Source organism: Diplotaxodon limnothrissa, linkage group LG6 (genome assembly GCF_057381915.1).
Source record: "Diplotaxodon limnothrissa isolate DT_005_m linkage group LG6, D_limnothrissa_male_GT1.1, whole genome shotgun sequence".
Taxonomy (NCBI): domain Eukaryota; kingdom Metazoa; phylum Chordata; class Actinopteri; order Cichliformes; family Cichlidae; genus Diplotaxodon; species Diplotaxodon limnothrissa.
The window spans coordinates 18,348,328-18,373,713 of record NC_140601.1 but is presented as its reverse complement, the minus strand read 5'-3'; the positions used below and the strand labels follow the sequence as shown (position 1 = coordinate 18,373,713).

Here is a 25,386-nt window from a genome sequence, read left to right as displayed (position 1 = left end):
TTGTACTGTAATCACCTATTTCTGTCACGTGAGCTGTACATGCCTGCTGTAGAGTATATGGGCAGAATGTCGCCATTCTGTTTATAGGTTTGTCTTCTGTTTGGCTCTGCTGGGACATTCCCCTCAGCATCTCATTCCTGCTTTTTATATATCTGTGGTTCAGGCGTGCTGACAGCATTGCCAGCTGCTGCCTGCTTATTTTAACACAGGCTGACATGACAGGGCTCCTGTGTAGATCTGCAGTACTGTACCCCGCACATACACAACCTTCTTCTGGGTTTATATTTGTTTATGCGCATCTGCTCGTGCATCCCACGTGGCCGTCGTCTCACCTGTATTTCAGCCACCATATTGTCATCAGGCTTCATGTGCACAGTGAAGGCCTCTCTCATCTCTCTCTGACCGTCATACAGGACCTCAATCTCCACAAAGTGTTCCTTCTCGCCCTCCTTGAACGCCACATCTTAAAACACAAACAGTGACGTGTGCAGTCATATCAGGAGGCAGCATGCAAGTTACTTAGTCACTGTGTAGCTGCTAAAACCAGGTTCTCACCCTCTGACATCGGGTTATAATCTTCTCCAGAGGTTGCAGACCCATCCTTTGTGTGCACCCTCACTACTGAAACCTTTGAAGTGTCACCAAAACGAAGAATAGGAATCTTCACTGTGGCCACTTCGCCTTTCACCTGGGGCTCACGCACACTATACTTGATCTCAGAGAAACGGATGATCGGCTCTGGAAGAAAAATTGTATTCACGTACTATAAACATTTAAATGAACATATTTTTTTTCTTTTGAACATCTTTGATTTGAACTCAGATTTTACCAAATAACAATGTGGTTTATGGGAATAAGTGTTAAAAAAGGCAAAGGTACTGAGATTCTCGTGTTCTGTTGTTAGCAGATGTTATGAGACGCAGCAAAATAATTGAGCTATTCTATTGTAGTTATTTACATCAGTTTTAGCTAACTTAGTACAAATACACACTCTTTGGCTTGGGCCAGGGGTATCTTTTTTTTCCTCAGCCAAGATATTTGATACATTTTTTCCCACTTGTGCAAATGTTGTTTTATTATTTGCAATATATTTAGTTCCAGAAAACACGTACTGTCTTTCTCATCTGTGATAGTGACCAGTGCTTCCTTCTGCTCCCCGATAGAGGCTCCGTAAGGAGACTTGCTCTTAGGAGTTCCCAGCACCAAGCGGAATTCCTCATCCTCCTCATGGATGGAGTCGTCTACCAGGGTAACCACACATGGCTTTTCACTCTCACCTGGGGAGAAAATTAGGGTACAGAGAATAAATATTATATATATGTATAAATACACCTCAAATGATACATGAAAGATTAGTTTGGGTGGGAGGGTGTCAGAGGGAGGGTGTCACCTGGCAGAAAGGTGATGACTGATGCATCAGTATTGGGCCTTTCGTTATAGTCCATCATGACCTGAGCAGAGCCTTGGCGAGTGTAACAGCGTGCAGTGGATCTGAGGCTGATGTCTCCACTGCGGTACACTGTGGCTGTTACCTCCCCATCAGACTCATCCACCTTGTAGCTTCCTTCCTTAAACTGAACCTTAGGCACTGAGAAGCCAACAAGCAATCAATTACAAGAAAGTCTTCACAAATTTAAAAGAAGATAGTGTTTCATGCTATGAAGAATCCATATTTTTTTAAAGCGATCTGATATTTTTTGTCCTACAATTTATGTGTAAAACCATTTAATAAATGCTTCATAATGTACATATGTATAATAGTTAAGAGCCAGCATATGACATCTTACATGAAAAGTATTCAGAAAGTCTTTATTTGTCCTTAAAGCTACATAACAGTGCGCCAGAGTAGCCATTAAGTCATTGTTTATTTACTGATAATGAACTTTTTTATAAGTAATATGAATATAGAATATCTTCTGAAAAGATTATGAGTGCAGATTTATAAATCCGTACTTTGGTTTGATTTCTAAACCTGATACTCACAGTCAGTGACAGTATCATTGATGGTGATGGTCGTCTTGCTTGGTTCTCCTAGCACCGCATTCATGGGCATCCGCAACACAAGGTCAAAGGTCTCGGGTCCCTCTAGTTCCGGCTGGCCCAAGTCATCCAGGATGGTTACTCTAAAAGTCTGCATTGTCACCCCTGGAGCAAAGTCCAGGTTGCGGCTAATGCCAACGTAGTCCTGTCCAGCTGGCAGACAGAGAAGAAGCCATTAAATGATGGTGTTATTTAATGCGATTGAGTGCTGTGGATTCTGTCAAACGTCTGATTTTTACCTTCAGCAGAAACGGGGTCGCTTTTCCTGGAGCGGATGGTGACGGTAGCGGTTTTGGACAGGTCAGTGCCTGTCCTCCAAACCTTTACCTCGACATAGCCTGAGCTCTCATCCACGATATACTCAGGCTCACCGAAGTACAGTGAAGGCTCTGTGAGAGTTGGGAATATTAGGAAGGGAAATTAGTAAATAATTGAGCCATGATCAGCGGTCAGTATTTTCTTAATGGAAATATTCTGACAAAGTAGTTTCCAAAACCGCATAAAGTGAAGGAAGTAATCTGTGTTTTCTCTACAGGCTCTTAAAACAAAGATCTTTTTGTGGCACAGCATAAGCCCAGACATTTGGATGTTGGCAGTTAATTTGTGAGGATATTTAGACTACATGTTTTGTAGTTCAGGTTCAGGGACAGATTGAAGTGAATAGCTGAGCAAAATGCCCCCATTTTTTACTCAGCACAGGAAGAGAGCTGTCATCCATCTTATCCTGCCTCAACCTTCCTCCCCCACTTATCTAAATCCCGACAGCTCTCTCTGAACTCAACGCCAAAGGGTTGAGGGTACACCTGATGAATAAGCTGTGTGCTTGTATGTGCACAGGCAATGATGGGTAAGCGAAGGGACGTTCCTGGAGTCTGATGACAGAGAAGCTGATAAGAAGCATGGTAAAGGAGGGGAGGGGGGTGGTGGCAGAGACAGAGAGGCAACCGTCTCCTTTGTAAAGACAGAGGGCAAGAATTCAGACCGCTGGAACACATTCATCTCTCTTCACTTGTGTATAAAGCAGGTTTTCAACACACTGCGTCCGGCCAGCGCTCTTAGAGATCTGACCTATAGATAGACGTGGAGATATAGAGGTTCATCTTTTCAGAGCTGATATGTAACAAAAGTCAATAAAAATCTATCACTGTATCTGTTAACCATTTCGGGACACTATGAGTGAATGTCAGATGTCTCAATAATTTCCCTCTCAGTAATTACTACTTGAGGAGAAACGGCAGATCTGCTCTTAAAGTTTACTTAGAAGTCGATGTATGCTGCGAGAGACAACTGAAGCTGAGGGAATGGTTGCTGGGATGCATTCAGCGCCTTCCGGCTTCTATTTAGCACCAAAATAAGGGTGAGAGGGTGAAGTGAGTGCCAACATGGCAACCTTAAGATCAGTGGGAGGAAGATCCAGACAAACAGTAACAATAGAGGCTCGTCGTTGGCAAGGTCCCAAACCACAAGTTTACTCAGGCAGGGCTGATTGTTTAACAGAGACGCACACATTACAGGCACTGAAGCAGATTTGTGGCGCGGTGGTACTTCAGGACCCACCAAGAAGAAGAAGAAGGATCACAATAGAAGTTTACAATAAAGACTCTTCTCTTGTCTCTTCACGTGTCTGGGAATGCACAATGGTTATATTTATATAAAGATCAATTAAACTCCAAGCAAGTGCGAGAAACGGGCGAAAGGCGCGAGAGACGGGGTAAATGTGAGAAAGGAAAATAAATCTGTCATCAATGATTCAGAAAAGAAAGTACAAGAGGCTCTAATGAATGTTGTGATTCTTTCTCAAGCTAATATGTTGAGACTCCTTAGAGATACAGACCACATAGTGCTGGAAAACATGCCAGTCATTTGGATTCCCTGCATAATAGCCTCCCCCCACCCCCCCTCCACCACCTGCCTTTTGGTCCCTTCATACAAAGGGGTGCCCTCTGTTTCCCCCTGGGCCTTCCTAAATGCCGGTGAGGGTCGCCCGCGGAGCACGGTGAGATTTAAAGTCCTTTGATCTGTCGGGCTACAGTGTAGCATAACATTCACAGAGGTCGCCTTTTCCCCACTCAGCACCTGTCTGCTGTTATCTTGTATCTGACGCCCAGACAGGCTGAGTATAGTGGATAACTGTAGCATAAACACAGCCATACTGTCGAGCCGCTGATGCAGGCGCAGCATCCAGGTCTTTAGGCTTTGGTGATTGTGGTGATCAGACTGTCTGCGCACCTTTGGTGGATTAATAGCGAGCAGACATGCAAATGCAAACACAGAGCAAAGAGACTCTGTAAGCAACAGGATCAAGCACACCTGCCGCCCTCTGTGGCTCTCTAACTGCAGCAAAGGATGCCAGCGTACACCAACAAACCTGGTGACCAACTACAAGAAGCATCTTACTGCTGTGTTTTGCTCAGGGTCAAATACTTATTCCACTCAATGACATGCAAATCAGGTCATAACTTTTATGTAATGTGTTTTTCTTCTGGATTTTTGATTTTGATATTCTGTCTCTCTGAGTTAAAATGAAACTAGCGTAAAATTTGTGAGTGTTTGAGTAAAACTACAAATTCAGCAGGGGATCAAATAATCATTTTCCACACTGTACGTGCAATAGTTTCACGAGGTCCCTCCTTCTGTCTGTAAACAGATGATTGATGGAGATCCCTCTCTTCATCTTCAACTCCGGGTCTGATGCGGGTCCAAAAAGAACGAGCTCAGCTCAGCATACGTTCATCATTATTTTTCTCAAATGATCAAACGCTCCCACTCACCGTCATCGCTGTCTGCCAAAATGGTGACTTTGGCAGACGGGAAGTTGGCGCCCACCTGGCCCCCCATGGGCATGCTGAGGCTGACGTTAAAGCTCTCCTCTTCCTCGTAAAGGGAGTCATCGATGATAATGACGCGACAGGCTTTTTCGCGCTCATCCTTATCGAAGCGCAGCACGCTGGTGTGGTCCTCGGGCCGGGTGATGTAGTCAGAGTAGGAAAGGACTGTGCTGGGTATGGTGCCGGTGGCTGTTCCTGAGGAATTATGGGAACAGAAAGATCAGTTTGCAGGGAAACTAACAGCAGGAAGTCATTGGACTAAAAAGGGGGAAGTAAAAAATAACACAAAATAAATACTAATTAAATAATCAGCCCTACACATGAACATAGAAATGTTTGCTCTAATATATCACCAGTAGTCAAAAGTAATGAAAGAAAAGGTTCCACTCCTGAAATTTCATTTATTTGTGTTTTGATAAAAACAGATTGATCTCACCTTGCTGAGTGTAACAAACTACCAGGAGCTCCTGGCTGGCATCTCCCGAACGTCGCACTGGCACCAACAGCTCTCCAACATCCTCCTCTATCTTGAACTCTGACTGAGGGATGTAGACGGTCGATTCTGTTTTGAAGGAAAACAAATGAAGGCCAAGAACAACAATTTTGTTCAAATAACTCAAAATAACCAGATTCTTACCATCACCAGGGTCCACAATCTCCACCGTCGCGACGTCAGGAAACTCCAGTACAGCCATGACAGGGTCTGACAGCTGTATCTCAAATGTTTCCGAGGTCTCAAAGTCCTGGTCTGTGAAGATTTTCACTTTCCAGGTCGCTGTGGTCTGGCCTGGGTTGAACTGAACCTGCTTCTGGGCTTTACCACGGAAATCCTTGTCCTTCTCTGCTGTGCCGTCCTTAGTGGCAATACCTGAGGAAAAGCATTCCAGTGGCAGCAATATTTTACCCCAGTGCTTCCTCCTGGGGCTTATGTCAAAGTACAGGCTTTCATATTTGAACAGTACACATGATAATTTCAATCTGATGCAACAATAACAGGTAGAATATTCTGTCTGCTGACGCCGCAGAATAAGAAAAAGATAGTTTGAGTTTTACGTTCCTTTGCACAGCGAGTGAGTGGCCAGCATGCAAGCCTTACTAGGAAATGTCATACATGAATTCAACTGAACCTCTGTCACAGACAGGACAGGAAATGGAGCAGCAGTCAAAGAAGAAAACAAAAGCTTTGCTCCTTTGGGGACATGTCTGCAGCGTGAGTGTGGAGTTTTTCTTCGTTTGGCTGCAGGGATAAGCTGAGGATAAGCCCTGCAGCCTTAAAAGGAATGTTTAGAGATTTTAACTAAAGGCAGCTATGGTCATGCTTTATTGCAGGTCTGACCTTTAAAAACACATAAATAACATGAAAGTCTAAAGAGACTTTAAAAGTGGGTAATAATTCATTGTTAAAATGTCAGTTTAATAAAGGGTCGTGTGGTATCATCATCCATCATATATTTTTATGAGTGACAAGCAAGTGGCCCCTTAGGAGCTAAAAAATAAGGCCATTATGGGAGTACCAAAAACTGCACTTTCTTGAAGGGCCACTTGAAGCTGGCTCTAAAAACGAGTGAGTCCCACAATGCTCAGGATCATTTCCAGGAAAGAGTTTAAATTTAGTCATGTGGAAAAAATGTATCTGGACTTTTTAATGAAGTGGAAGTTATAATCCAGCTTACGTAGCTGATGATGTATTTATTGTATATTTAAAGAAGCTAAAGTAACTATGAGGATGGCACTTCATATAACTGGGGAGGACGTGGGTCAGGAGGTGGAGCATGTCATCTACTACTCAGACGGTTGGTGGTTTGATCTCTGGCTGCTCCAGTCTGCATGCCAAAGTATCCATGGGCAAGATACTGAGCCATGCTCCTGATGCGTTCGTTGGAGCGTGAATGTTGGATAGAAAGCACTGAGACAAAAACGCTCTTATGTTTGTGAATGGGTGAATGAGACATGCTGTGTTTTGAATGCTCAAGCAGACTAGAAAAGCATTAACCCGTCCATTTACCATTATATTGTTACCATTATATTATTGGATCATTGCAGCTGTTGATATTAATTACTTATATATTGGTAGCTTGAGTCAACGTATCTCCAAAATAAGCTACTGAAGCTTTAAAATAAATGTTATGGAGTAGAAAATACAATATTTGCATCCAAAATATGAAGCAGACAGTAGCATAACACATAAAAACCTGTTTATGTCTGCAGATTATAGTAAAAGCAATCATTATGTTTGTAAAAACAAACAAAAAACTCACTCATTTCTAAAGCATACAAATTTAATTAGGTTTCCTGCAGTTAATTAGAAGCTAAATAAATGACTTGTCAGCACTTACTGACAAAAGAAGTTTCTCCCAGGTAGCCTCTGCGTTTCAGCGTCACCTCCAGGAATTTGGCATCTTCATCCACCAAATAGTATTCCCTCTCCAGAGAGATCCAGGCCCAGTTGAGTCGGAATGGCTGGGGATTTAGTTTATTTCCACCTAAAGAGAGGCAGGGGGAAAAAGAACCTAACGCATTAGCATTTCATTTGAAACTTCTTTCCGATGGAGACTACAATAATCTGGTTTGTTCCTATCGGGACTCACTGAGGCATATAAACTGCAATCTGCTCTGGGCTCAAGGATAAAAGGAATCAAAGGGATATTTTAATTTAGGAAGGGAAACATGATAACTTAATACCAGGGCTTCTCTAAAGCTCACTTCACCAGGAGGAGTTGCATTACTTGTTATTTCAATGGATTCTTATCCACGTCTACCTACAGCTCTCTCTTATTCTCAGGCCTCAGTAGGATGCCTGCGAACTCAGATAAAATGGAAATTGTCTGCTTTTGAAAAACTCATAGAGTTTTATCTTTATTGAACTTGCCATGCACTGTTCATGCTCTGTAGCGTTCCCTTGTGAAAATAATGAAGTGGAGTGGGGCATTTCCAGGACATAGAGATGAGTCGGATATTATTAGTGACCTCAAAGAGCATATACAAATGATTACATGTTTCTGGCTTTAAAAAAAGTGAGCACAATTACCCCTTTCTACTAATTTCTGACTTTTTATCATACATTAAGCCAGGGGCAGCCAATTAATATTCCCCAAGGGGCCAGATGAGAAACTGAGACTGTTGTGGAGAACTACTTATGGGTGCGGCCATCCACAACAGTTTCTCATGTGGCCCCTTGGGGAATATTAATTTCTTGCCCCTGTTTTAAGGATGATTTAATGTGTGGATGCGCACAATATGAGCCTGAGTAAATACTGAGTGAAAGAGGCTATCCTCCAAAAGTGAAACACATTTGACATGAAATATCAAAAGGTCAGAGTCATAGATCCCGTCTTTAATCCACACTATCTCATGACTCATGTAATCCCTCTAACTGCCAGTTTGGTTTCTATCACTGACTTAATGCAGACAGCTTCAGAAATATGTCAGCGAATAAGTTCTGCTGCATACTTGGAATATTTTTTTTTTTAGCAATGGCGGTAAAATAGCTTAATGCTTTATCCTTGAGTGAGGCGAGCCTGGTGACCTGTGACTTTTGAAATGGGTCAGGCTCAGCGGATTCTCTGGATCAGAGAGGTTAGAGACAACTGGCTCGCTTTAGTTTTGCTCGGCTGGTCACACTGAGAGCAGCCCCGCTGACCTAACTCTGTAAAAAAGTTGCTTAGAGGAGTGAGAGGACTTGACTGAATAAGAAGAAGCAGAAGTTTTTGGGAAGATTTTTTAAAGGTTTGATACAGGTGTCAGAAAAAATAAAACAAATGTGAACTAGACATTACACCAGTCAAAGGAGCATGAACAAAAACAAACAACGGGACAATAGAAAGGAGCCTCTCCTTGTCCTCACACTGAACCACCATTGAGCTCATTTTTGCTTCAGTGAAGAAGAAAGGGGCTGCAGTCTTTATGCTATGTGACCGGGGAGAATGAAAACACTGGGGAGCTGAGTGTGGGTATTCAGGATGGGAAGGGGGCCGCTTCCTCGAACCCACATGTCAGCGCTGAAGCCAAGCCAGGTTGTATCACAATAGAAACGATCCACATGGACCAAAAGGCAGAAGCATGATCAGATTCAGCTGATGTTTGATTGAGTAATGATGAATGTCTGGAAAATGTGGGATAGTAAACATAAATAATCACTTTTCATTTCTTTCTCGAAAACAGAGTGTGGACAACTGAGTTCAAGTTAAAGAAAGAGTCTTATTCTGTTTAGCGTACACGGATGGATACATGAATGCAGGCTATCCTCTTGCGAAAATGGAGCGGCAATGCCTGGTGAGCACTCTGCACCAGGCTCGTGCTCAGGTTTCCCGCAGCCATGGCTAAAAATACAGGAAACAAGTATCATGTCTGTTTTTGCTTGACCCAAATTCTTCAAGTGTTAATAGAATAACGGGCTTTTGAAAACATTCGACTTTGTTGTGTTCTGAGCAGAATCGACTCAGTACCTGCTAAACAAGCAAAACTCTTAAAGACACAGATTTGCTCTCAGCACCCAAGAAGGAAAATGCACCAATTCCAGCCTGATGTACAGTCACACACAGAAAAAAAGACTTGAATCATCAGATTGTTTCTGTGCTGGAAAAAAAAGTGCTTGCTGGCAGTTGGCCCTATTTGGAGCTGATATGAGGAGAAGCTCATTCAGAGTCTCTCATCAGGGCTTATTGAATGAACACAGCAAAGACAAAAAAGTGCTATTGTTTTGGCACCAAGCAATCAGGCAGCTTTAGGTTTCTGCATTACTACAAGGAGTAAAACAAAGGGCTTTTTATGAATCAGACCAAGTGTGCTGGGCTGATATTTCACAGGCTGTTGAATAACAAGCATCGAAATTGCAACGACATATTTCTACAGTATTCAAATGACACTGAAAAGTTACATTTTACGACACCTCTGTGACTGTTTCTAGATATAAATATAATTGTACATATATGGGGAAAGCTGGGGACAAATGTAACATGTTTTATATCTTATTACATTACTATCTGAAACACACTACACATGTTGCTGCTGACATGATGTGTTTGCCATCATAAGCAACAAACATTCTAGCTTCATTTTTACATTTTACGTTTTCATTTTTCCAACAGTAAATAACCTGCAGAAGTGAATAAATGCAAATCCTGTACTTTTAAAACAACAGGCCCCATTACACAGCCGAATAACGGTCGTGCTGTGTGTTTCACAGCTCTGCTCTGGGGACGTATAGTGGTGTCTCTTTATGATTGCATTTACAATCATAAAGAGACACCACCACAGAGTTACATCTGGCATTGCCTACTTGTTATCCACAGCGTGATCCACGGTTGTTTTTAATAATCTTTTTATCCAAAATAACAGCTGTCACTGCTGTTTGAAATGGCTGTTTCACATCTTCCTTTTTCCGTTGCACCTCACTCCTACAGTACGAAGAATGTGATTTGCTGTTATAATATATGCTCAGGAGGAGCAGAAAGCAGCACTACTGTTTTCTGGCTAAGAACATCAAAGCGAAGATCTCCCTTAGTCTGTCAGTCTGTCCCTCCCTGTCTCACAAAACCTTCCTTCCCGCCAGACTCCCAGATTATGTGTAGCAGAGTGACAGATGTACTCCACAAACCTCCTCCCCCTCTGTGTTCCCCTTCCTCCCTGTGTCGGCTTTGTTCGCAAAAAGGGGATGAACAACTGAGAAGGACAGCAGGCCGCAGTCTGGGTGGGCCAGATCTGCCGCCATGGCGTGCCTCCCTGCCTGCCTGCCTCCACATTTCTCTGAATTCTTTTGTGCGTGCTGTCAGACGCTGAGGCCGGCGCTGGCATGAGGCTGAGCAAGCCAAGAGTCGGGATGCCAGGCGTGCACATAGCACTTCAGAAATAAATGAAAATGGTTTAGCTTTGCCCAAAATAGAAAGACCCGCACAAAAAGTAGCTGCAAACATAGGAGCCAGATTGCTGTGCTTTATGATTAATTCTTTTGATTTATTGCAATTGTTATGACGCTCATGCTATATTAGTCTGGCTATCAAATCCAATACACTCAGCGACTGACTCACTAAGCTCACATTTCCATTAGCTTTTTAAACTGACAATCATTATAATTTCTGCTGGGATGAAATGTTTTATAGGCTCCATGTATTTCCAAACCTTCCTGTTAGCAGCCATCTAATAAATTAGCTTCACTTTGATTGATGCCAGTTGGACGGCAACGAATGCTAAAGAAATGTGTTCTGTTATACGAGCCGAGTGACACAAACTCCTAACAAGCACTAAGAATGTGCATCAGAAAACACAGAGCAGTTACAGAATAACAGGATGACTCAGCACAACATCATGGCTTATTTACAGGACATTGCAGCCTCACAATTTCTCTGCAAAGGCGTCCTTTAACGGCGCATTCTCCCTCAGCTCATATTTACACAGCGGCACTGCCGGAACCATACATAGATGCAGTGGTACAGTGGGTCAGGCTGGAGGTATCACTTGAGAGGAAGGTCAATATGAAGCTCACCAGCATGATGCAAGGAAGAGCAACCTTCTAAGAATATCCTCATTGAGTGACAAGCGTCACGTTATTGCATTTCGTCATCAATCATCCAGTTCATATGAATACTGGTGAGATTCCTGCCAGCTATGCTCAGCATTTAATATCACTGGCTTTAAGTGTGGTCTGTTAAATCTAGAGGATGTCAAACATCTGGGTAAACAGACAAAAAAGGAGATCAGGTAAGATTCATCTAAAATTTAGGTTTCTTAGATGCAATGATGACTTTAATCGTTCAGTTTCAGTGTGTGCTATGAATCAACGAATCGAAGTGTCTGCATCACAGCATCTGTTCAGGACATTAAGGACATCTCTGCAGGAAGTTGAAAATAGCTTTGACCCATGTGTGCCAGTAGGCGGGGACAACAAAACGAAAACAAGCAAACTTAGACAGCACTGACATGTAGATGTCAAATCATGCAAAAAGTTCAAAAGCAAAAATAATGAACAAAACAACACTATTGATCAATCTAAATCTAGATTAAGGCTGTACTGAAGGATATTTCAGGCTAAAATGTTGGAACGCTGCCTCAGGGGACAAAAAATAAAACCAGTGTGAAAGCACGGAAAAATACCCGTAGACTGGCTTATTCAGTGCCCATAATTGGACACTGGTTAACATTTTGGTTTGCTAGTGATTGTTTTTAATAGCATTCACCAAATTCTTTGCTAATGCTAACCGAATGCTCACACAACATGACTTAGTCAGTTGCAATGTTAATCGTGGACCAACATTATTATGATGACATGGACATATCTACTTAAATTGTATTAATACATAATCAGTCTCTTTAACTAAATGCCTGTTCGGTCTGATCACAATGACTGAATGACATTGAACGGCGTACCTTGATTGCATATGGGGTTTTAGTGATTTAGCTGATTTACGCAATTATGTGATAAATAATGTGGCTTGCTTTGTGACCTACACTTTTAGCGCTTTATTGGTCTGCTGCTTAGCACTAATCAGCAGCTTCCCGTATTGGTGCAACGTGCACATACAGTCAGTGCTTCCCTGCATTGAACATCATTTCCCTCCACCCTGTTGTTCATACATGGTCCCTTGAGGCACCAGAAAAATTAGCATCAGGTGTAGCATCAGGTGTAGCATCAGGTGTAGCATCAGCTACCGGTGTAATGCTGAAATATAAGGAGGCTCTGGTTAAGACAACTGAGTCAAAAAATTATGAAAAACTGCACCTGATTAATCTTTTGAGGCACCTCGACTGAAACCAGGAAGTTCAAACTCTTCCTGGTGTGTCATGAATGTACCAAAACTAATCCATTCAAAAGCTGTTGAGACATTTCACTTCAGACCACAGTGAACCAACAATCCAACAAACCAGTGTTTCCTTCTCTGCAGCAAAGTCACTAGTGCGGCTGAAAAAAAAAAACATGGCACAGAGTAACTCAGTGACAGCTTTGCCACGTGGGAGCAGATAAGAATAACCGCTCTAGCTATACATCATAACTCTGCACCCCAGAAGTCCACCAGTCGCCATAAATCAAGGCTCAAGATAAAGAACAAAAAGAGAAATAGAGACAAAGAGTGAGGGAATAGCAGAGCTCAGTGAAAGGGCCGGAGGGAAACGTGAGATAGAAACAAGAAAAAAGAATAGTAATACCCTGAAGGGCTCTTAGAGAAGAGGAAAGGGGAAGGAGGGTAAGTGAGAACAGGACAGGGTGCGGTGGAGGAGGACTGAGAGGCCTTAGCTTCTTTAAGTCGCGGGGGCCCCGACAGTGGCACCATTAGCCAGTAAATCTCCCGGTGACTGTTGACACGAGTGACATGTAAGATCCCAAAACACTGTTAGGGAGCAGAGGTTTAGCATGTCCATGTCAGCCAGCCTGCAGTCCACATGCAGCAGGGTACCCTTACAGTACTGAAGAAATGTGACCAAAATGCTGCCCTTTTAAAAATATTTCAAGTTCCTTTTCCTCAGTTTCCCCTTTTCTCTTCTGGCTTGATATCATTGCACCCCTCTGGGGAGCTGCCCCCTCCAGAGCGGGCAACTCTTACGCTGGAAATCTGTGGGTTATCGGGCTATCTGAGATTGGGTTAGATTTCTGCAGAGCTGGGAGTGGGGTGACCACAGGCTTTGAAAGGGGATCCCTCTGGAGCCTCCACTCTCACGTACACACCTGTCTGCCTGGGATACCACCTCACTTCTAGGCCCTGCTCTGTCTGTGGCCCTGGAGTCTGGAGTCCCATAGGAAGTGCATTCCTCTCCCCGGCTCTGAATGATCACATAACACTCAACTCACCAGGGCCCATGATCCCCCTGCAGAACTGGGAGACTATATTGTTGCAACTAGAAAAAAAAACCTTATCTTAATGCAAAGCTATTTGTTCTGTCTTTGGTTTTTGTCTTCTGTTTGGGGTGCACTTTGACTTGCACCAAAGATTAAGAAGAATGAAATGTTTGTTTTTTTGTTGTTGTTGTTGTTGTTGTTTTTAAATTATTGTTCCAAAACACTCCAAAATCTTTACATTTACAAGGTTTAACAGGCCTGACACAAAAGGGTTTCTTTTCTTAGCCCGTGGCTCACTGGACCCATTCCTGATGGATGGGGATATATGTGAGCTGTGTCACAGCAGGTATTTACTGCTTCAGTATCCCACTCTTTGAACGGCTGTAAGAAATTCCAGAGTTGGTCACTTGAGTGCAAGTTACTGCTTGCAAACGGTGTGAGGATGGCCCAAGTTGAATCCTAGTTTGTTTCTAAGATCATCATCACAGATCTGTTAAGTCTGGTATTCTGAGTACTTAGTAAGAAGCCATTAGTTTTTTAAAATGACCGCAGTAGCAGATGATAATTATACTGGTTTCTTTCTACTTTAGACGGGATTTGCTGGCAAATAATTATAAGATATTCAAAATTTTGTGATTAAAGATTTTTCTTTATGCCTCCAGTCTCCACCTGACTTTAAAGCAACTTTCTGCACCTATTTAACTTTCCACAACACAGAAGATGCATAGAAGGAGAGTGACAGTGAGGCTGGACAGTGGTGTGGACAATCAGTACTGATGACGTTGTCGTGTTTTTAAAAGATTTTTATTGCTCAAATCAGCATTTGAGAAAATCTTTCTTATTGTTAAACTTGTAGCAAGGTGAGGTGCTGTAAAAGTAAACCAATGACTTGAAAAACCGTTACACCTTTAAGTATTTAATGTTACATAATAGCTTTCTTGTGAATATACAGATATGAACATGTATAGAATACCTCAAATGAACCAGAGGCTGCAGAAACTGTAATGGAATCACAAGACATTAAAAAAAGAAACAAACTATGCACCATATAGTACGGATAATGCAGATCAAATGTAGAATTTAGATGTTTTTCACTGTAGATTTAAACTTTAAGCAACAGAGGAGGGTTTTTTTTCTAACAACTGACTGCTATGCTAACTCTATGCTAATGACTGATCCTCACAGAGACCCCTGAAATCAAACCGAGTGTCTGCTCCTGACTTCTTACTAAGACCAGTGTTGGGTTTAATGCGTTACTAAGTAACGCGTTACTGTAATTAAATTACTTTTCCCCTGAAAAAGTAGAGTAACAAATTACTGTTCATTTTTAGGTATTTTAATTACAGTTACTTACAATGTATTTGCGTTACATTGTAAAATAATTAAACTCGCTGAATATCATTATTTAATTTCAATAATTTGTCTCCTAAACGTAGAAGTAAACTCTGCCGCTTTAACATCGCTGTAGTGCAGCTGTACGTCATTTCGCACCAGTTTGCTTTATAGTCGTATTCTAAAGCGGAAGATGTCGGACTCGGCTGAAGCGAGTGGCTGTTTTTTGAAATGGACATATTCCCGTCTCTTCACTTACATGGTAACTGGTCGGATCACTTATTATTACAGTAATATGTAAGCTATGTCCTGGGGAGAAAAAACTATCGGCTGCTGTTAATAGCAGGAGTAATCTACTGAAGCGCCTGACACGAGAGCATAGACGAACACTTCTGAGTGATCCTTGTTCATCATCCATGGGTAACACCGCGGCAGCTCCTGCTAAGCAGGCAAAACTCGATTTTACTTCAGCAGCACAGAAAGCGTCTGAAGGTGAGCTTAAAAAAGTGATTGCAGGCTGCATTGTGGAAGAGATGCTACCGCTGCATACTGTAGAGTCTCCGTCTTTAAAAAAATGTATTTATTATTTAGAAAGTTTAATTTCTGTTGTTTGCCCACTCAAGGTTTATAGGGATTTTAAGAAGTATTTAGTTAAATTACTTATTTAGTAATTAAGTTACTTTTCTGACACAGTAATTAGATAAGTAGTTTAAATACAATATTGACTAAGTAATTAGTAATTAATTACTTTTTAAAAGTAACTTACCCAACTTACTGACACACGTGCTCTTACAAGAGCCATACTTCCGCTTTGCCTGGCCACACATACACACACATACCCACACACACAATGTCACTGGTCTGCACATCATTGGTTTATGTTTGATTAAGATCTTAATTTTCTGTATCAGCAGATACACGGACTCGCAGTTACATATGTACATGTATGCTTGCAACATTTGAGCCTGCAGGGCTTATAGAGGAATGCCAAACTGCTTCAGTTCCACATGAGGATATGTTAATTATCCGAGTGTGTATTCTTGACCTGCTCGTGAAGAAGCATCACTGGAGCGCATGTAGTGGCAGGTATCTTTTAAAGGCTGCTAAGACCCTTAGGGAGCTTCCCATATCAGTGCATCTGAGGGGTATTTCCGGAGCGTGAGGCCACATTCAGATTGTGTGTATTTGTGTAAAACTTACTAGGTTTAGAAGTGGTATGTTTACACTCGATTCAGGATTAAGAATTACTGGAGTTTACAAAGGAGGTTTAAAACCCACTGATTTTGAAAGGATGTGTCTGGATCTAGAACTACTTTGATTAGATAAGAATTCATTATAAAGAAGTTTAATAGTGTTTTTGTGGTGTTTAAGCACAGATTTCTATTTAACCTTAGGTTAGGTTAATGAAGTCGCATTTGGATTTTCTTTTTAAGTACAAAAGCTTGTTCCCTGAGGCCAGTGAAAAATGGATTATCTTGGGTGCTAATCTCTACTGACCCACCATCGATTCTCACACAAGCAGCTCATCCACTGAGATTTGTTATCAGAGAGCCTGACCATCACTGTGCTCTCCACTCACATGCCCCTACATGTCCAGGATAAAGCCACATCCCTCAGGGGTCACCTCTTCAACACTTCACATTAGCGGGCCACCAGCTGGCTCGACTCGCTCTCATGTATTATCTCTTTGATCTTTTCCTGGACGTGTCTTTGTATTTGTGTGTGTAGTTATGTATATGTATGGTGATGATTTTACTGATAAGTGTATCCATTAAGTGCAGTGATACAGATGCAGTTCATCACACAGATGATGTGGCGCTGCCACACGTGTCAGCCGTGGTCATGTAGAAACAAAGTCTGGTTTTACGTCCCAGTATAAGCTCCACTGCACCTGGTTCAGCTGAGTTGGCTGGAAGCTTAAATAAAGTGTGTAAGCAAACAGAAAAGGGAGCGCTGAGCTAATTGAAGCCCTTGTGTTCCCTTCCTGTGGTAAAACCCACACTTAAAGACAGAAATTCTTAGCTTTAGGCATCTTATTAAACCACATGTGGAAAAATGTTGGCCTAAATGAAGATTATAGGATTAAGGCACTTTTATCTAATCTATGTTGATTAATGTCAGTGCTACTGATTCTCATTAAAAATAAATATATCACTCACAGTCTGAGGGTAAGAGTTAATACGGAGGCATTAAGGCGAAGCTAAACTAAAAACAGACAAACTCACGTCCTCCTTTTTCTCAGTGGGTGTGATGGTGGTGTTAGGAGGTGGAGCATGTCCCTCCAAACAGCATAATTATAGACTAAACTTTCCCTTCAGCATTGATTGCCTTTCTAAATCTTGTTTCATATTTTACAGCCAATGCTAAAATAGTAAAACCCACCTGCTGCATTTTATCGCTTTGCATTTGCTATAAATATGTAATGCTGTTAGAGGTGAATGTGACAAGGCAACGAGTGATTTTATTATACCCTGACCCATCATATACCATGCATATCCGATTCATTTAAGAGAATTCTTTAGGGTAACCGATGTCGGCTGTCAGATTGTCGCATTATGCTTGGGGTGGATATAAATAATGTTTTAATAGTAAGGCAGTGTTACAGAAAGCCTCAGTGCTTCAATGTTATGTCAGAGTAAGCGAGTAAAAACAGAGAGAGAAAGAAATTGAGCTAACAAAAAATATGAAGTTCTTATATTTTGGATAAAGTTGGTTATTTATTAAAAAGAAATTTAAGAATCTTTTAATTTGAAAATCTTCATAATGTCAAAATATTCTGCAGATTTTATTTCACAAGTCATGTCATTGAATAGTGGATACTTAGAAAGATAAAAGAAGATGTTTGTGAGACTTGCTGTAAGAGGAACCAGATATATCAGCATACCTATGCACATTTCACTGTGTCACTTCAGGCAGATGATGAAAGGTGGCGTTTGAAAGCCCAGAGAAGCGCCCCAAAGTATAGGACCCTATTGTTCAATAACAATACAGTTGAGAGCATGTGGTAGTCTTTTACTTTTACTAACCCACATTCAGTGTTTGACTTAAGTCCCCTTTGACCCCTGTCCTTTAAACCTGCTGCCCTTTCCAGTGGGGCGAACAGAGGCGGCGCCTCGGTACTGGGTGTCAGTCATGGCCAACTGCTTTAAGCCTTTGTGATGCAAACACTTAGGTGACCGACAGAGAGCAAGAAGTTTAAATTTTAAGCAGCCATTAAAAGTCAAACTCAAAGTGGCTTGAAGCCACTGCACGTTAAATATTAGAGGGGTCCTACCGTTGTCTTCAACTATGAAGTAGAAGATATCACTGGTGGCGTTGCTCCCATCCAACAGCACATAACAGATCTTCATGTCATTGATATCAGCTGTTTGCATAAAAAATATGGAGAAACAATTAGCTAAAATGATAACTGTGACGACTAAACCACTTTTATAAGGTTGTATAAATACAAAGTCAGAAAATATAGTTTACAGAGATATATTTAATCTCCTAAGACCTGAACCCTTTCAGGGCATGCAATTTTAATTTGTCTTTACCATTTGGGCTGATTGGGACCTGATGAATGTAAAAACAAAGAGTTACGTGACTTTTTTCCCTGATTTTTGTTTCTGAGAAAAATGAGATCCACATATGAGGACATTAGCTTGAAAATTTTGACAGAACAGTGGCAGCATAACGTCCTCATAAGTGGAAATCAGGCCCTTGTAGAGCAAAATTTTGTATTTTGGTCTAGACAACCCAAAATTTGATGTCCACATATGTGGACGCCAGGTCCTAGGAGGTTAAAATTGTTTTATGGGGTCTGTAGTAACCAGTTAAGCATCATTATATTAGTATAAGAATGCAGCCAACTGGTTTTAACTGAATATTATTTATTTGAATATTTTTTATTCTTTGCTTTTTCACCGGTTATAAAAAGCTGTCTTTCTGTTTTACACATTCAGGATTTGGATTTGTGCTTCTATGCATCTTATTAAATTCTATAAAAACAAGTCTTTGTAATAAATCCTGGGAGAATATCTGGTGTTCTGTCAACTTTATACTAACTCAAAGCTGTTGGCATCATGAATTCAGAACAATTCTTTCCTTTGTGCCACACAAAACATCCACTCTAATCCAATATTAACTCTAAAACACTGATGAGTAAATCTTACCTTTGAAAAACGTTGTTACAAGGTTTAAAAATGTGACATCATCTTACCTTGTGTGAATGTCTTGATGCTGTCATTGCCCACGGCGGTATTCATGATGAAGCCGTGCAGTGGAGCCTCGGACACCGTGTACTTCAACACCTTCTGGGGACTGTCCCGGTCCTCTGATCGAAGGACCTTGCTGGTGATCACAAAGCCCAGGTGTCCAGTTGGGAGGACTTTCAGTGAAGCGGCAGCCTTATTTACCAAAATCTGGGGGACACCGTTATCCACCGTATTGATGTGAATAGTCATCATTTGGGGTTTGCGTGTCTCATAGTCAGTGTTAGGGAAAACGTAAAAGTCGGTGTGAGTGCCATCGGTGACAGTGAAAGAGAAGCTGTCTTCACTGGTCTCAGTGCCATCGTGCTTATAGCTGATAAGGTTCTCGTTCAGGTCCTGCTTGGTAAAAGTCGTAATTGGCTGGGTGTTGTTGAAAAGCAGCAAACCGTGTACTGGCACTTGCGTGATTATAAAGCGCAGCAGGTGGTCTGGAGTGTCCCGGTCTTCAGCAGTAAGTTCAAAAGGTGTGATGAGTTTGGATTCGCCCTCCTCCACAAGTAGCCTCGTTATGGTTAAGACAGGTTTCTTATTATCCACATCGGTGATGGACACTCTGAAGGTTCGGAAGACGGGATTGTAGCCGTCTGTCACCTCAAACTCGAAGCTGTCCATTTTAATTTCATCATCAGAGGTGTGGATGTAGTAGATCTTGTTGCCAGCAAGCTGCAACTGGGTGAAGGTGGAAATAGGAACACCTGGGAGGTCAGTGCACTCTAAGTGCCCTCTACTAGGCGCTCTCGTGATGCTAAAACTGAGGTATTCATCAGGGCTGTTGATGTCAGAGGTGCTGAGGAGGTCAGTGGTGAGAGTTACTTTTCCACCTTCTTTGAGAGTCACACCTTTGTTAACAACATCTGGAAAAACCATATCAATGCTTCCAATGCTGATGTAAAAGTAACGGTCAATAAGTGGATTTATACCATCTGTGACGTCAAATTTCAGCAGGTCACGGATTCCTTCCTGGCCTGTGTGCACATACTGAATGAGTTGTCTGTCAATTTCATCTTGTGTGAAATTCATTCCCAGGGTGATATTTCCTAAAACGTCTCCAAATTTGCTGATACGCTGCAGGTAGCCTTGGCCAGGGCCGTATCGCACAACATAAGTTAATTCCTTGTCTTCGGAGTCAAGATCTGTTGCCTTTAAAACGCTGTTGCTAATCACTTTTGTTTCTCCGATCTCCACATCGAGGCCATCGTTAATGGCCATTCTTGGTGTCTCATCATCAACAGGAATGACCACGATAGGAACTGTTTTTTCCACTTTGTGTTTTCCATCAGATAGCCTGATTTCAAAGCTGTCTTCCTTGGTTTCAGAGTCATCATGTTCATAGACAATGTTGGATGCCTCTATGAGCTGCTCCAAGTTGAACTTCTCCACAGGGATGGTGCCAGTGCTGAGCTGCTGAACAATTGTCCCATGCTTGGGTGGTTTGATGATCTCAAAGTCCAGCTCATTCTTGGGGATGTCAGCATCAGCTGCGTTCAGAATTGGGGTGTCAATGACCAGACTCATTCCCTCCATTACCACAAACTCACGGACAAAAATCTCAGGCTTCTCATCATTGGCTGGAATGATGACTATGGGGAAGAAGTGGCGCTCAGAGAAGTTAATACCATCTGAGCAGCGGAACGTGAAACGATCTTCCACAGGTTCAACCCCTTTGTGGATGCTTTGGACATAGTAGATGTGGCCAAGGGAAATTTCTTTAATGGCGAATGCGGTGATGGCCGTCCCAGCTCTTGATTTCTCTGAGCCTGCTGCAGGTGAGATGTTCTCCACATAACCAGAAGTTGGTTGGACAATGATGGTACACAAGATATCCTCGCTGTTGGTGTCAACATCCTCGGCATGAATTTGCTCCAGAGTAATGACGTTCTTCTCCCCTTCCACTACTATAAACTGCTCGCCGACGCTGACAACAGGTGGGATGCTGTCAACAGGAAGGATTGTCACATGGACTGTCACACCTTGGATCTTGTTGCCACCAACGACCCACTGCTCTGACATGTCAGACAAAGTAAGATTGAAGGAGTCGTGCTCTTTGGTCGGCCCTATTTCACCAGATGTGTGAGCATACACAACCACCCCGTTAATTATGTCCTCCTGAGTGAATCTCTCAGCAGGAGCACCATTAACCAGGATTTCACCCAGTCTCGGAGGTTCTTCAACAATAAAAGTGAGCATGAGGTCATCTGTATCTTCATCGTGGCCCTGAATGACGTTACTTGTAATCTCCGTGGCTCCATTCTCCAGTACATCTATGGAGGCTCCGAGCAGGCCGGGTGGGAGCATAATCGTGGGCCTTTTGTCATCAACTGGCTCGATTGTGATCCTGATGGCAATTGGTACCTCATGGAAACCATCACTTACAGAGAGCTTGATGACATCAGTGAGAGATTCTTTTCCTCCGTGCATGTAAGTTAGACGACCGGTTGTGATGTCTTCGAGCACAAATGTTTCGCCATTTGACATATCAATCCCCAAATACTGCAGCTGCCCATACTGGGGAATCTGGGTCACCGTGAAGATGATATTGTCGTCATCTGTATCCGTGTCAGTGGCGTGCAGCTCCTTCCTGGTAATGACATATGTACCTCTTTCCAAAACAGTGAATCCTGTGTTGGTGATAAGTGGAGGTTTGTTGTCAACCGGCTGTAGGAAAATGGTGAACAGTCCATCTGCTGTGTTTCCAGCTGTGTCTTCCACAGTGAATGTGAACTGAGCCACTTTTGGAGTGATGCCCAATTCCTGGTCTGGGGGCTTATAAGCTACTTTGTGGTGATTAACCTGGGCTTGTGTAAACTCTGTAATTACAGTGTCAGGGCTGTCAGTCAGTACAATTTCACCCAAGAGGGCTGGATTGTTCTCATCTGTGTCAGTCGGGGGCTTAGTGATGGTGTACTTCAAATCTCTGTCATCTGAATCAAGATCAGTATAACACAAGAATTTCTTCCTAAAGTATGTGAGCTCATATTCCTGCACTGTCATGTGAAGGGTGGTGCCTGGGAAAAGCTCTGGGGCAAGGTCATCAACGGGATGGATTTTGATAGTGAACGTGTGCTCGCCTGATTGATTGGGAGGATCGTTATCGTCCTGGACCCGGAATACAAAGTGATCGGTTACAGTGGTGGTGCTGTGGGGCCCGATGTGACGATAGAACAGCTTTCCATCCAGAATGTCCTGCTGAAGCCACTCAGTCACCACCTGCTCAAACATCTCATCTGTCTCGCTGAACTTCCACAGAGATGGGTCAGACGGTAGCTCTGCTTGCCTAAGCAGGAGTTGCCCTATGGTGGAGTATGGTGCCTCCATGACAAACTTAATAGTGGAGTCTTCTGAATCGATGTCTGTTGCACTTAGGATGAATGGAGAGATCTGCATGATTTCATTCTTGAACAACACCAAGCCAGTGTTTGCATTAATAATAGGGGGCTCGTCATCAGTGGGGACAATGGTGATGGGGAACAAAAATTCCACTTCATTACTGCCGTCAGTCATTCTAAAAATAATGTTGTCGCTATAGGTGTCGCTGCCGTCATGCTGGTACGCAACAATGCCAGCGTCTAGATCGGCAGGTGTAAAGAACTTCCTGCGTGTGCCGAGCATGGTAAGGTCTCCGTGCTTTAAACCATCGATGACTGTGATTCTCACGTCTTCCAGGTTATCCTCATCGCTAATCTCTAAATTCTGAGAGCTGGAGAGAGCTCGAGATTGCCCTTCAAACAATAGCTGCCCTGTATTTTTGGTTGCAACAGGAGCCAGTGTATTCATAGGCTTTACCACAATCATAAAAGCAAATGGATCTGACACTGCACCATCGGTGTCTACAATTTCAAACTCTAGCTGAAAAATCCTCTCTTGTTCTGAGTCATCTGAGGGTGGCTTATAGGCTATTTTAAGCTCTTTGATGTCCCTGTGATAGAAGGAGGTGATAGGCAGGTTCTGATCATCTGTGCTGATGATATAACCCTGCTGAGGGTTCAGCGGAGACGTGATGTTGAAGATTAAGTCATCTGGGTGAGATTCGACATCTTCAGCCGACAGCATGTCACTTGTAATAGCTGTCATCACAAACTGATCAACCTCCATCATCATCATAGCTACAAAGCTGGGTTTGGGAGCAGTGTTCTCTGCACCTTCTCTGATTCTAACCATCATTTGGAAATGCTCTTGCATTATCATGTTTCCTTCGTTATCCTGCAGCTCTACCATCATTGGAATATAGTCTCTGTTTGGTGAGTTGGTTTTAGCCGTGTGCTTGTAGCGAATACCCTGCTTCACAAACTCATCACAGTCAACCATTTGGCCATTGGAAGGGTTGTTCAAAAGAGTGCCATACCTGGGAAGACCTCCAGCGCCGACCAGAGTGCTGATCTTACACTGTGTGACACCATCCTCATAGGAAAACTCCAGGCCCTTTTTGTCAATAGGATTGCTCTCTCCATTGAGCTTTTCAACATTAAGGGGCATATTCCTGGTGAGGATCTCAAGCTGCTGGAAAACAACCTCTACTTCCAACATGAAGGGGACAATGACTGTGTCTGTGTGAGAGTCATAACGAAGCTGCAGCTTCACACGATCCTTACTGGGGCTCCTTGATCCAAAATGCGTGTATTTCACTTCTTCAGATCCAAATGAACAGGGAAACTTTTTAGGGGTTAGCATCCCAGGCTTCTGGGCCAGTGGATCATTGTCCAGGACTGTGATTTGGCAGCGGTCACCGGGCTGCACTTCTGTTACCAGGTCATTCACAGGGTCCAGAAACACGGACCGCCCAAAAGGCACTCTGATCCCATTGTTAGCAACAATGATATCATCTTCATTAGGTCCGGCCCTGCGGTGATAGAGGTGAGCTGAATCAAAAGGCCCTGCACATACTGAGGCAAAACAGAAGCTGAGAGAAAAAGCCAAAAGAAGGCAACTCTTTTTACAAAGTTTGCAACTTTGCAGACAAGCAGCCATGTCTGCTGCTAGTTGCCTTGTAATTTAGTTAAAACAAGTGAGCAGCAGCAGGAGGCTGATGCTTCTTAAGTGAGAAAAAAAGCATAAAAAAAGAAACTTTGGGCCGGCTGGAATCTCCTCTGTGTGTTTCTTGTGTGGCTGCACAGACCCAAGTGTGGTGAATGCTGCAGGGCTGTGCAGGTGAATGAAACAGTAGTCTGTGACTTGCACAGGCTCCTCCTTCTGTCAGTGCAGGGAGGGGAGCCTCCAGCCCCCAAAGCTAATTTAAGAAAGACCATTGGACAAGATTGCCCCAAACAACACCTACCCTTCTCCTCTTCTCTCACTAAAAAAAGGGTGTTGGGGTGGGGGTTGGAGGATAAAATCCTATTCAAAAAAACAAGTCTTATTTGATTATATGGAATCTGTACAGTTAAAACCCCTGACACTATACTGTATAGGTTAGGAAATGTGATGTACTATAGATAGATATCCATGTTTTTTCATATGATGCATCATTTTATAAATACATTTAATTAAAAAATCAACTGAATATAATTTGATATCTTGTTCCTCCAAGTTTTTTCTTTTAGACACAAGTGTGAACATGCAAATGTGTCAGAATGCAACCCAGTTAATGTTCCCTTTAAAAGGGTTAAAGCTAAGAAATAGTAGAAAAACAGTAATAAAGCCTTTACCCAGCGATAAAATGATTCTTTAGCTATTTAATCGATTTGTTTTTAGTTACTTTAAAATGAACAGTGTCTTCTGATGTTTGATCACTGACCTGTGTGATATCACACGCAACTTCATTATTAAGGGTGTAACCTATCCTATCAACCAATCCCTTATATTACCATGGAGGGCGGACTAAGAGAAGGCAATGTAATATGCCCAAACAAACTATCATTATATCAAAGATGAGCCAGTCAGCAGGGATTCAGACACTGAACAGGATTCTTAGAGTATCAGAAGAATAAAGTTTAGTATCTCAACCAAAGGCGTGTCTGTGCAGAATGATGACGTGTGGAGATATTTCTGTTCTCTTCTAGAGTTAAGGGCCTCTAAGTTCAGGCAACTTTCGGCTCCGGAGGGGCCATTTGTTCCAAACATGGGGACAATAACCTGGCATCAGCTGGCACAACAGGTGTTGGAAACTGTTTGGTCTCACACACACACACACACACACACACACACACACACACACACACACACACACACA

The 25,386-nt window shown here is 42.5% G+C and overlaps 1 protein-coding gene across 1 annotated transcript in view; it reads right to left on the bottom strand.

The window, feature by feature from the left end:
* The window catches only part of frem3 (Fras1 related extracellular matrix 3), a 31,247-nt gene extending 6,923 nt beyond the window's left edge, over positions 1–24,324 (bottom strand). Inside the window, exons 1-12 of the mRNA XM_085356892.1 lie at positions 19,169–24,324; positions 18,242–18,331; positions 7,205–7,351; positions 5,506–5,736; positions 5,305–5,430; positions 4,812–5,063; positions 2,280–2,429; positions 1,984–2,193; positions 1,391–1,588; positions 1,113–1,277; positions 556–738; positions 333–463 (exon numbers count right to left, since the gene is read on the bottom strand). Coding sequence (XP_085213018.1) covers positions 333–463; positions 556–738; positions 1,113–1,277; positions 1,391–1,588; positions 1,984–2,193; positions 2,280–2,429; positions 4,812–5,063; positions 5,305–5,430; positions 5,506–5,736; positions 7,205–7,351; positions 18,242–18,331; positions 19,169–24,185 — 6,900 coding nt within the window. The 5' untranslated portion in view covers positions 24,186–24,324. The remainder of the gene's footprint in view (positions 1–332; positions 464–555; positions 739–1,112; positions 1,278–1,390; positions 1,589–1,983; positions 2,194–2,279; positions 2,430–4,811; positions 5,064–5,304; positions 5,431–5,505; positions 5,737–7,204; positions 7,352–18,241; positions 18,332–19,168) is intronic.
* Between the last annotated feature and the right edge of the window lie 1,062 nt (positions 24,325–25,386).